Consider the following 13433-nt stretch of genomic DNA (forward strand, 5'->3'; position numbering starts at 1 on the left):
CCTGTTCTCCTGTGTAGGTACGCAAGCTCTGAGACACAGACAACAGTCCTTTGTAGTAATGACAATGCCCAGCATGACCTGGAATGTCATAAGTAGGACCAGACAGAATCTGCAAGGTACCCCCCCCCCCCCCCCCTAATTTCCTATGCTGGTTTTGAAAGAAAATCTCTGTAATTCTGTGAATTAGATTTAACTAAAGTAACACTTGTTATTTAATGGAGTTCCTCAACCTAAAATGTAACTTCTGTCATCATTTAGGCTGTTTCTATGGAGAAAAAAAAAAATATTTCCATTTAGAAAAAACGAGTTCTGTGAGTGCAGATTCCATGTGGGGCTACTCATAAATCAAATGAAAATGAAAGTGCTGAATAAAACTAGGAAACGATTTTCTCAAAAGAGACATAGACACAATATGACATTTTGTTCTTTCAAAAAGAACAAAATTGCAGTTTAAGCAGCTCACTCAATCCAATAAACTGATTCTTTGATATATATATACACTAAACCTCACAAAAGTGCTTAATGGAGAATATTCAGGGACAAGGGACATTCAAGTTGCCTTTCGATTATATCATTAATTTACTTGTCATATAATTAAAATATTGACATTGCTGTTGTTCTATGTGAAATCACTCATTTTTGAAGGTGTAAAAGCATTATGTTTATATTCAAATATTAAAGGGATAATTCACCCAAAAATGAAAATGTGATGTTTATCTGCTTACCCCCAGGGCATCCAAGATGTAGGTGACTTTGTTTCTTCAGTAGAACACAAATGATGATTTTTAACTCCAACCGCTGCCGTCTGTCAGTCAAATAATAGGAGTGAATGGTCGCACAATTTATGAGTCAATAAACATGCACAGACGAATCCAAATTAAACCCTGCGGCTCGTGACGGCACATTGATGTCCTAACACACGAAACGATTGGTTTGTGCGAGAAAACGAGCAGTATTTATATCATTTTTTACCTCTAAAACACCACTATGTCCAACTGATGTCTGATCGCGCTCTGACAACGGCAGTGATGTCTCGCTCTCATTGAAGTATATGCGCGAGACATCACTGGCCGCTGTCAGAGCGCGATCAGACATCACTAAGCGATTGCTGAACGCAGTTGGATATAGCGGTGTTTTAGAGGTAAAAAATGATACTGTTCGGTTTCTCACACAAACCGATCGTTTCGTGTCTTAGGACATCAATGTGCCGTCACGAGCCGCAGGGTTTAATTTGGATTCGTCTGTGCATGTTTATTGACTCTTATAAATTGTGCGACCATTCACTCCTATTATTTGACTGACAGACGGCAGCGGTTGGAGTTTAAAATCATCATTACTGAAGAAACAAAGTCACCTACATCTTGGATGCCCTGGGGGTAAGCATATAAACATCAAATTTTCAATTTTGGGGGAACTATCCCTTTAAAATCATGGTATTATTTACTTACCCTCATGTAACTTAAATATGCACAGTATTTTTATTTTTTCCAATGGAACACAAAAGGAGAAGTTCATATATCAAAAAAGCACCATAAAAGAAGTCTATATGACTTTTGTACTATATTTCCAAGCCTTCTGGAGTCATACAATAACTTTGTGTGAGAAACTGACCAATATAAGTCATTATTCACAGATAATCTCCACTTGATTGATGTGGTCATGACTCAAAAATCTCCTGTTGTGTTCCATTGATTTGGTTTATGGGTTTAGAATGACAGTAAAAAAAAAAGACATTTTTTGGTAAACTATCCCTTACGTAGTTATAAACGAACACTACACTTGCAGCTAAGTGGTTTTGGTGACTTTAGAAGAGAATCTTTCATGTAAAGCTTGACTTATGTTATAAAGCTAACAGCTAGCATTTGTAAAACTGTAAAAATGCACATGAAAATCCGTCAGGTTTTGTGCCAATATCAATACTAGTGTATTTAGGTGTCGGTGTAAAGGTCTACTTTCTCATTTTTACATCTCCTGTAGCTACAGATTTTGTTTGTCCAGCCCCAAGGGGGAACATGTTTTTCACGGGGTGGTAAGAGGAAGACCACGCTTGTGGCCACCATGACATGCCATATGGAATGAGTATAGTAGTAGTTGCTGTCGGTCTGTGCAAAGACGTACACACACACTCCAATCAATGCAGACACAATGCCTGGGAGCAGGAACAACACCCAGCGACGCCATAATGGAGGGTAACATTGACGACGTTTCACACCTCGATAAACCTGTCGGGTAACACAATGAACAGGACAGGAAATATTTCAAAATTGCTGTGACAAGTGAACTGAGTGCTTTATGATGGGTTCAGACTACTTAATATCAGCCCGATTTTGGCACGAGCCATTTGACGTAGGGTGTCGTGATGATCCATAAATGACAATTTGCGTCTGGAGGCAAGAATTGATTGTTTTATCTTGTATAGTGTGTCATAATGGACGACAACTGATGCCACAATGTCACAATTTTTTATTTCGGCCCTACACAATGGGTTCCATCACATCTGTGGCATTGTCCAATAGGAGCACAGAAGCTCTTCTGTACACAGCTTTCAAAAATGGCAAAACGAAAAGTACCGGTACTTCGGTACCAAGCCTGTACTGAAATTTAAAAAAAAAAAGTGACAATACCAGCATTTCCCCCTAGCATTTTGAGCGCTGTTGAGCGGATTCTGACTTCATGAGCTAAACAGATATGTCTGCGATTGGCTACAATGATCAACGCTTCAAAAACATGTCGTAAATAGACATCTTTGACGCTTTACACCGAGCGCTTACACAGATACACACATGTGCGTTTGAAAGCAGGCGTTAGACGGTGTTAGCTAATCAGAGACATATCTGTTGAGTGCGTGAACCCAATAGCCAATCAGAGGTGTTTAAGTTAGTCAAAATCTGCTCAACAGCGCTAGGGGGAAATGGTGGTATCACCACATTTTTTAAATTTCAGTACCGACTTGGTACCCAAGTAACGGTCATTTTGACAACCCTAAATTTGACACAGCGACTATTATAACAGACAAAAATATTGTGTAGTCTGAACCTAGCATTTATAAAATCATTCAATTGAGACAGTGTCAGGATCATTTTTTTAAAGTTGAATCTGGTAGAATTTAAATTCCCCTGAGTAAAACAAAAACTGTGTAAAAGAAAAACTTGAATAAATTCAAAGCGCAGAAAATGTTTAATTAATTTGGTAAACAAGTGGGTGTAGATCGGTTATTTGTTTAATTTTACAAAACTAACTTTTAGAGATTTTCTTATGAATTTAATTATATCACACAACAGAAACCATGTATCTGGTTCATTTTTCAATATTTGAACTATTGTTCAAAAGACTTTTGAATGTTTTTTAAGTCTTTTCTGCTCACCAAGGCTGCATTTATTTGATCAAAAATAAAGTAAAACAGTAATATTATGAAATATTATTACAATTTAAAATAAGCGTTTTCTATTTGAATATATTTTAAAAAAGTAATTTATTACTGTGATGGCAAAGCTTTATTTTCAGCATCATTACTCCAGTCTTCAGTGTCACATGATCCTTCAGAAATAATTCAAATATGATTTTTTTCTCAAGAAACATCATCACAGTTGAATACATTTGTGCTGCTTAATATTTTTATGGAAACCATTATACTTTTTTCGTGATGTATTTAATGAATAGAAAGTTTAAAAGAATAGCATTTATTTGAAATAAAAATCGTATGTAATATTATAAACATCTTTACTGTCAGTTTTGATCAATGTAATTTATTCCTGCTCAATAAAGGTATTCATTTCTTAAAAAAAAAAAAAAAAATCTTACTCACCCTAAAATTTTGAAGCATAGTGTATTTACATATTTAAAAAAATAAAATACCATTACTAGTCTGATTCAGTATCAACAAAATACATAATGTTTTGGAGTAATGGAAAAGTCAAGCTCACCCAGGAAGTGACCATAATGACCAAAGCAAAGAGGACAGGGCCTAGAAGGTTCCAGAGGCCTCTGCGGTCCAACTGCATCGCCATGGAAATGACAAGAGTGCCCGCCATAAACAATAACTGCAATGTAAGACCAATCAAAGCTATTAAAACTGACATGCTACACAGTTTTATTAAATAAATAATTATTAATTGAAATGCTGTATATTAAAGGGGTCATATCATGACAAATCAACATTTCCTTGTTTTTTTAAAATAATTTTTTTCATTTTATATGTAAACCAGAAACTTCAACAAGAGAATCTACTGAAACTAATCTCAGAAACTGATTGAAATCTGACATCAGAAGCATGAGAACATTAACAATGGATGGCCTACATTCTATCCAAACTCATTTTAAGAAAGGCTTAACAGTCTGAGGGCGTTTGCTGACATTCTGAAGTTAAAGTGAAGATCGTCATGAAAAACGAACTTACAATTTTTTATGCAAGAAACCTTGACTAACAGGGAAAAAAAGTGACCATTTGAAAAGTGTATTACGTTTATTGATCAGTCAATCAATATACATATAATAATATGATTATGAAGTATATTTGTGGTTTGTATTGTTTCAGAGTAACCATGTACTTGGTATCCACAAACACCATATTTCCTTTAAAGAACAGGTAGGTCTAGTTAAACATGCTACGCTAGCATTTCCAATAGTTTCATCGTAGTTTACAAGGTGTTACAGGCTCTATTTAACAATTTCACGATTTAAACTAGTGAATGTACATGTATATGTGTACCATTTAATTGTTATAAATGGCAGCATGCAACAGTTGCTGCTGCTGTCTGCTGAAAGGCTGCTATTAGAGGTATTTTTAAAATATATTTTTATATTCAATATTTTTTCAAACTTTTGAAATGTAAACTTTTGCAACTTTTAAGAAAAAGTTATATTAATATTAATAATAATTTTACAATAAAGTTTATATTGTTATATTCTAAAATATTTAGTTATGTCAAAAAGATAATAAAATCAGTTCTGCAAATTGCTCATCAGACACTTAAACAGCTATATTATATTGATCAATCTCTACTTATTGGAGATGCTGTAAACCTTTCCACCAATGACAGGACTTTACCACATGTAACAAGACTCCGCCCATCAGTTTGAAACCAAAGTAAAAAAAAAAAACATTCTTAAGTGTTGTCGTTGTGTCAACTACAGATTTTATCCATGTTTATTCCTGAGTGTTTGCATACTGTTAGTGTTAGAGAAATATTAATACTGTTAGAGAGGTAACCAATGTTATTGTCACAAATCATATTGCACATTATTAACAAGAATAATGGCTATTATCTGTTTAAATAAAGGTATACATAAAATTGTACTTGCATATTTTATTGGCTCCTGAAGCCGTGCCATGCACACAATGGTCACCCATACTGACACGACGGAACCCAAGAAATCACAGAACTGGAGGGTGTCGTAGTCCATGATACACATCACAGTCACACCGGGCTGGTCACACGCGTGATAAAACTGCAAAACACACAATTATTATGTATACATGCATATTCTGGAACCATAGACAGACAGATAGAAAGACAGACAGACAGACAGATAGAAGTATTGTAACATAAAAACACACCGAGGAGAAAAACATGGTAAAGAAGTAGATGGCGGCTTCGACGTGGTATCCTCTGTGAAGTGCTACGACGATGGGCGGGATGAAGAAAAGGTTACTAAGGGTGAGGAGCAGAGCTGCCGCCATCTGTCGAGAGTACGACAGCGCAGTCACTCCATCCGTACAGCCCCATCCCTGCCAACCTGTCAACAGCAAACAGCACAAAAAAGAACCAATGCCACGCCTCAATACCATTAAAGTTTATGGGCGGCTGTTGTTGTGTTTGCATGTGTGTTTGTTTACCTGCTTTGCACACACATGCGCCGTAGAGGTAACTGTGTGTGCGTAGTAGTCTGCACTCTCCATACGGCCCACAGTCGTCAATGCACGCACTAATACTAACAGACACACTCACTATGGCTGATGTGTTCCTGCAGTCAACACTGGAAAGTCAACACAGGAGAATGTTCAGAACGTGATTTGGTCCCACTTTATATTATGTACTTGTGTCAAAAAATGTATCGTTAGGTGCAATGTACTTATTTTGTTCATGCTGTATAGCAAAATACTTTTGCTGTTATTGAGGAGGTATACAGTTAGGGTTAGGGACAGGCTTGGTTAGGTTTAAAGGTGGACAATTGGACAATTCATCAGTGCACATTATTCAAAAGAAAGAAAAATGTGTGTCTATGTAATTGTCCATCAAATTGACCAATATGGACAAGTCCAGCCTATTTTTTCTTGTTTAACATCCTGTTTCTCTTGGAAATATGGAAATAAACTAGATTGCAAACAACGTTTCTTCTTAACTTTAATCTCATAACCATCATGCTAAGACACCAAAATCCAACAGGAATGTCTAAAGTCAAACAGCAGATTTCTATAGGATGGCTCCATCTTCCTCTGTATGTCAGTGTGACAATGTAATCACACATCTTACCTGTCATTGCACATTGTCTGGAGGCTGAGGTACCACACTGCTGCATCTGGGAATGGGATCCTCAACAGCACATGTGATTCATTGCTGCTCACGCTCAGAGAATAGCCCTGTGCAAACCCTACATGCATACAAACACACATATATTCAAATGTGACATGCAGGAGAATGTTAAGCATGTATGCACAAATGTTAATGCGTGACTAACCTGTAGCACAAGTCTGGCTGAGGTTGACATGAAGCACAGGAGCAAAAGGTGTGAGACATGCTTTGACACGAGCAAATCCACCGACCACAGAACTCTACGACACAAACACAAGTGTTATGTTACAAAAGTTAAATCTATAATTACAATACAATATAAATAAAAAAATACACACTGATACAAGTTTAATATTCTAAATATCCAGCAGTATAATGTTACTAGGTTAATTAGATTACGATGCATTATTAATATCAAAATGGTTATGGTGAATATGTGGTGCTCAATTGAATTAATCCATGAGAGGCTGTACCTTACAATGATTTTACCACAGCTAAAGGAAACATTAGGCTCATCCATGCTCATCCAATCAGATCTGTTTTACATTAATGTTTTTGCATTTTTTTTGTACATGAATTAATTTTTCTATATATATATATATATATATATATATATATATACACTTTACTTTGTATTAGCATGAGTAATATATATTTTATTATAAATAAAAATAAATATATCAACCAAAAAATATATATATAATTGTATATAATTTTATATATTATATGAAATTATCAAACAATAATGAAAACAAATTATCATCAAATATTAAGCAGCACAACTGTTTTCAACATTGATAATAAAAAATGTTTCTTGAGCAGCAAATCAGCATATTAGAATAATTTCTAAAGGATCATGTGATACTGAAGACTGGTGTGATGATGCTAAAAATTCAGCTTTGCTATCAAAAGAATGAATTATATTTTAAAATATATTGAAAAAGAAAACAGTTATTTCGCATCGTAATAATATTCCACAATATTACTGTTTTTACTGTATTTTTGTATACTGTATACTGATTAAACGAATCCTGCTTTAGTTAGCACATTATATTATATTATATGCTTACAGTGTTCAACTGGAGCTGTACAACAAACGTGCCGCCACTATCACCAGGAGAGTGCTCAAGTGCGAGCACAGTTGGAAGGTCAGAGGTCACGCTGAGATTGTTGTTGGAAACGATGAAGCGTAGTGATAGCACATCCTGTTCTTCTCTGAACACTGAAGGGCTTCTCATGCAGATTGGCTCAGAGCTGTTAGCAAGGAGGCCCGGCTGGTCTCTCGTGGAAACGGAAGCGTTACTGAGGGCACCTGAGCTGTTGCTTTGGGGAGCAATGATGGTACGTATGAAGGCTGAGGTGTTGAAATCTGAAGAGACGCTCAAAGGTTTACATCCCACTGTGTGTATGAAGAAAGAGAATGGAAGGAGATTTAATAGTCAAGCAAAAACTAGCAAAGAAGTGTTCTAGAAAAATAAAAGAGATAGGTGAATGAAAACAGACCTGTGACATTGGCAGAGATGTTGAAATCTATTGTGGTGTTTGGTTGACTAGACTCGACCGTAACCAGCAACCAGGTGTTCCACGGGGGAATGAGGACCGATGCGGAGCAGTTCACTAACCCTGAACAGTTCTGTTTCACTTCCGAGCCCTGCTTCAAAGTGCTGGAGCCTATAGTGATTGACAGCCCGCAATCATTTCCCATCATTACAGAACAGTTCAAGATGAAAATATCCAACCTGGAGGAGAACTCTGGAACAAAGACCCTACACAGACAAGATACATAAAAATATTTTTACAAAAAGAACTACATTAATGCATTGATAATAACAAGAAATTTTTCAGGATGTGATTTGAATTGTATAATTTAAAATAATAATCAAATAATATTTCACAATATTACTGCCTACTGCAGGGTTCGTACAGATACTGTAAAATGAAATTCCAGGATTTTCAAGGACTTTTCAAGCACTACTTTGGGGGTTTTCGAGGATTACAATCAGAGATCTCACTTAGACTTATCAAACTTATCTTTAATATTCTAAAAAAGGTAAATAGATATATAAAAATATACTAATAAACAAAATTATACAAATAAAATTTACCACATGCAAACTAAGCCCTGGAATTTTCAGTGCATAGAAGAGCAAATAGAAAGCAAAAACTTATTGTATGATTCTCATTAAAAGATGTAATAACAGAAGAAAACAAAGAATTTCATTTGTAAAATGGAAGGCATTTCATTGCAACTACTTACATAATATATTGCAATCTAATGACTTGTTGCAAAAAAAATTTTTTTTTTATATAAAAAAAACAAACAAACAAACAAAAACATTAAAGATATCTATGGAAGCTTGTTTCCGCCACTAAATAAAAAAAAAAAACTTTTTATCTCACAATTTGGACTTTTTTCCCCTCGCAAATGCAAGTTCGCATCTCACAATTCTGACTTTTTTCTCAGAAACAAGTTTCCATATATATTGCTTTCCTCATTCAAACAGTTTTCCTCCCCATGTATTTATGATTGACCTGAAAAATGAAAGCTGTATCATTGGAAATATATGAACAATATCACACTCATAGCCATGCGAGATGGCTCTATATCTATAGGGGCTGCAGCGTTAATTTTATGTGGAAATTAAATAATTGAAAAAAAAAACTGTTTTCAAGGGTTTTCCAGGACTAAAATTTCAAAAAGTCAAATTCAAGCATTTTAAGCACCTCGTATGAACCCTGTTACTGTATTTTTGATCAAATAAATGCAGCACTGGTAAGCATAAAAGACGCATTTCAAAAACAATAACTTGAATACAACCTATTTAACACACATGAACAAACAACATACTTAAACAGAGCTGGAGCTGTCGTGAGTGTTTGATGGAGAGGAATGTTGTATTGCAGGATTGGCAGGTCAGCAGCTCTTCTTGCAAACATCTGTGCCTGGAATAAGTATGAGCAAGATGGCAGACCCTAAAACAGAAAGAAACAAACAATCACTCCATTTACGAGCAATATGGCTTATTGCTTTTAAAAACGGTTACTGCATATACCTGGCAATGTTTCAGAATACAAACACACAACAATAAATAATTCATAATTTATTAAATAATAAATCTTCCGCCAAGCAACGTAGTTCTTCGGAAATGTTTATGAGAATGGTTGACAAGCAAACAGGAATAACACACAAGAACACACCTGCTGCTCTATCTTGCCGTCATCTTTAGGCAGGTGAGCAGCAAGGAACCAGTCACCAGGTTTGGGGTGGGTCACATTGAACAGTGTCACATTGACGCTCTGTCCACTGGGAACGGTCAGCGTCACGTTGTGAGCAAGAGAGACTGATGTGGAGTTCGGAAAGGCAGTTTGTATGGGGTTGATGACCGGGGGTGCTCCGGCTCTAAAGTGCCTGTTCATGTGCAGTAGATGGACAAAAGTCAATGTTAAGCAAAGACATTAGAAATCTACTGATATTGGCAGATATGTTGAAAAAGAGATTAATTACACTACTACTGCTTTTATCTTCTTTTACAAGCAACTATTATAGTGGACACAGTACTTCTTACAGGGAGAGTCCATCTGGGGCAAACTGGGGTTAAAGACCCCATTAAATAGTTTGACACCAATTTCTTTTCTTTGGTTGATGCATTTTAGCTGCTAAAAGTTTATTTTCTCATATTTTATGAGTACATTAGTATATGACATTTTTTTACATCTATATGTGCTCTTTTCAGTTTTGGACCTGAAGGTCTCCTGGTATTGATGCAGTACACAATAATCTTCTCAGTTAAAGGCTTCTCAGGAGAATCTATCTTGTGTATACAGTCTCCAAGAAAGAGATCATTCTCAGAGGTACAAAAGCAGCATCAGTGCACAATATCACTATTGTCATTAAAATATTTATAAACCATTAGAAATATTAAAACCCACAGCAGATATTTAACATCATGATTTCAAATGTGATTTCAACGGTTACCACAGTAACATTATTTTTTGGCCAAAATACCATAGCAACTACAGTTATTAACAGTAAAACCCTGTATATTAATATGGGATTTCAGAATATTTCTGTCATTTATTTCACAGTGTTAAGTTCTCTTTAATATTTACCTACAGTTTTACTTTGTTAAAGTGTTAGTTCAGCAAAAAATGCAAATTCTGTCATTAATTACTCACCCCCATGGCGTTCCAAAGCCGTACGACTTTCGTTCATCTTTGAAACACAAATGAAGATCTTTTTAAAGAAATCTGAGAGCTTTCTGTCCCTCCATTGACAGCTACACAACTACCACTTTCAAGTATATTTAAATAAGTTAATGTGAGTATAGTGGTTCAATATTAATATTATAAAGCGTCGAGAATATTTTTGGTGCGCCAAAACAAAAACAAAAAAAATAACGACTTATTTAGTGATGGCTGATTTCAAAACACTGCTTCAGGAAGCATCGGAGCATAAATCAATCAGTGCGTCGAATCTGCTGTTCGGAGCACCAAAGTCACGTGATTTCAGCAGTTTGACACGCTATCCGAATCATGATTCGATACGCTGATTCATAACGCTCCGAAGCTTCCTGAAGCAGCGTTTTGAAATCAGCAATCACTAAATAAGTCGTTATTTTGTTTTTTGGCGCACCAATAATATTCTCGTCGCTTTATAATATCAATATTTAACCTCTGTACTCACATGAACTGATTTAAATATGTTTTTAGTACATTAATGGATATTGAGAGAGGAAATGTTATTGCTGGCTATGAAGGCCTCACCGAGTCATCGGATTTCAACAAAAATATCTTAATTTGTGTTCCGAAGATTAACGAAGGTCTTACGGGTGTAAAACGGCACGAGGGTAAGTAATAAATGACAGAATTTTAATTTTTGGGTGAACTAACCCTTGAAAGATCTCTTTCGCTTTCTGGTGCTTGAAAGTCTAAGTTGGTTGTCAATGAAGGGATAGAAAGCTCTCAGATTTCATTAAAAAGATCTTGGAGGTTTTTGGAGGGAAATATTGTTACCATGGTAACGCTTTCCCTAGTGAAATCATTTTCAAACCTATGGATTAATAAATCACGCATGTTTACTGTCATAATTTCACCATACATACACAGTGATGTTTTGGTTGCCACAGTTCAGTCCGGATCCCCGTGAGACCGTGAGCAGCCACCGCACGAGCACCGCATCTTCCGGTACTCTGAAGTGATGGAGCCGAACATTCCCGAACCAGCTGTATTTGGACAACCTCTGAGGCGTTTTAGAGTAGAACTCGTTCAAGTAAGTGAGATCTAGGAGCAGAGCATGACGTCATGATGGCGTCAGAAGTAAACAATCACAATTTGTGCGATAGGCGAGATCGCATTATTCGCTCACAACTTCGATATTTAATGACTTATTTAGGTATGAACATGCTATAAAACAAGTCTGCGTCCGATTATCTACGTTAAACGATTTACGAAAATCCATGCCTGTTTTTGTGACATTGGTTGAGGACAAGAATCTCGTTTGTTTACTCTTCTGTTTTATTTAAATGCCTGAAAAGCGTTAATGGTCAAATCGAAGTCATCCATCGACAAAAAACAGCTGTTAAATACTGCAAACATTTCTCAAGCGCTCCAAAGACTCACCGTCAGCAAAGCAGCCAGCGATAGCATACAGTAAAAGGCACAGTGCTAAATACTTTTCCATTTTCAGTGTAGATTCTCCTCAGTCAGCCCATTGTCGTGTTCTTCAAATGTCTAAAGAAGGCTGTTTTGGTTTTAACACGTTACTTCCTGGTTCAAGACAGAAATGCTGGACGACGTCGGCCTCCTACGTATTTTGGTCATAAATATTACTTGGGTTACTTAGGCTCTGGTTCTTCCTATCGGGTGGCAGTTCCTGTTAATTAATATTCATAAGCCAATCCCTTCGTAATATTCATAAGATAGACCTGCTAGAAAGGTTACGTCATCAGGACTTGTTCTTAATATTCATGAGCCAATACGTGGCCATAGTGGGATTCGTTAATTCACAAAAGCTTCACACAAATTTATTATTTTCTGAACATTTTACATTTTACTGAACATTTCTGTACATTTTATTTAAATTCATATTTTAAATTTAAACGTATTTGGAACTTTTTTTGTATTTGGAATAGGCTACTACAGCAACAAATTAAGCAAATGACATTTTTAATAAGTCAAGATGTTTAAGATATTATTTCAATAAATACGGCAGCAGCTTCTAGATTATGTCTGTTTTTTGGAGCATTTGTTCTCTCTGCGCGTGCCTGTACTCAGATTTATGAGTCATGAGGAAAACAGTGCCATCTGCTGGTCAAGACCTTGATACTGTTATGAAGAAAGGCCAAAAAATGCCCGTTGAAAAGTAGCATCCTTTTTTTATGAATCAATAAAACATTACCTTAACGCATTTAATGCATATTAGCTACAATTTTTACAAATAGTGCATGAAAAAAAGAAAATCTTACTTTGACAATATGGAATAAATAAAAAGTCAAATTCCAGATGCCTGCTTTCTATTTGAAGTTTTTATATATCCCTAAAAGTTTAGATATTTTAGGGTCTAATCAACCTCCTGAGACATAGGAATAGACATCTGGCCTCTGTAGAGGACATTATATTTTAGTGAATTTCTCTGACAACATGTCACAGTTTTAATTCTGGATGTCCTGTAAGGAGCACATTCAGGGCTTTGCAGAGATACCAAATATTTGGAGGTGTAATCATGACAACTCCCTCTCCTTGTTTTTTAAAAATGACTGAATGATCAAATTTAGCACTCTTATATATGATAATGTTTTGTAATTATCAGTTAAATCTGACTAATTTTCAAATTGTTTGTCATAAATCAACATCTAAGGAAAATGTTATGGAGTTTCAAATCAAAATCTGACTTCCTGTTATGAAACAGGTTATCGATTTCAT

At 35.7% G+C, this 13433-nt stretch overlaps 1 protein-coding gene across 1 annotated transcript; it reads right to left on the reverse strand.

Annotated features, from left to right (window-relative positions):
* Positions 1-1330: 1330 nt before the first annotated feature.
* Positions 1331-12377, reverse strand: pgap6 (post-glycosylphosphatidylinositol attachment to proteins 6). The gene is made up of 13 exons (XM_067403640.1): positions 12132-12377; positions 11615-11792; positions 9711-9921; positions 9361-9485; positions 8016-8278; positions 7583-7911; positions 6679-6772; positions 6474-6591; positions 5837-5976; positions 5558-5736; positions 5302-5448; positions 3924-4040; positions 1331-2222 (listed from the first exon to the last, which is right to left on the reverse strand). The coding sequence occupies exons 1-13, from the start codon at positions 12190-12192 to the stop codon at positions 1929-1931; spliced, it is 2256 nt and encodes a 751-aa protein (XP_067259741.1). The 5' UTR covers positions 12193-12377; the 3' UTR covers positions 1331-1928.
* Between the last annotated feature and the right edge of the window lie 1056 nt (positions 12378-13433).

Source organism: Chanodichthys erythropterus, chromosome 12, assembly GCF_024489055.1.
Source record: "Chanodichthys erythropterus isolate Z2021 chromosome 12, ASM2448905v1, whole genome shotgun sequence".
NCBI classification, from domain to species: Eukaryota; Metazoa; Chordata; class Actinopteri; order Cypriniformes; family Xenocyprididae; genus Chanodichthys; species Chanodichthys erythropterus.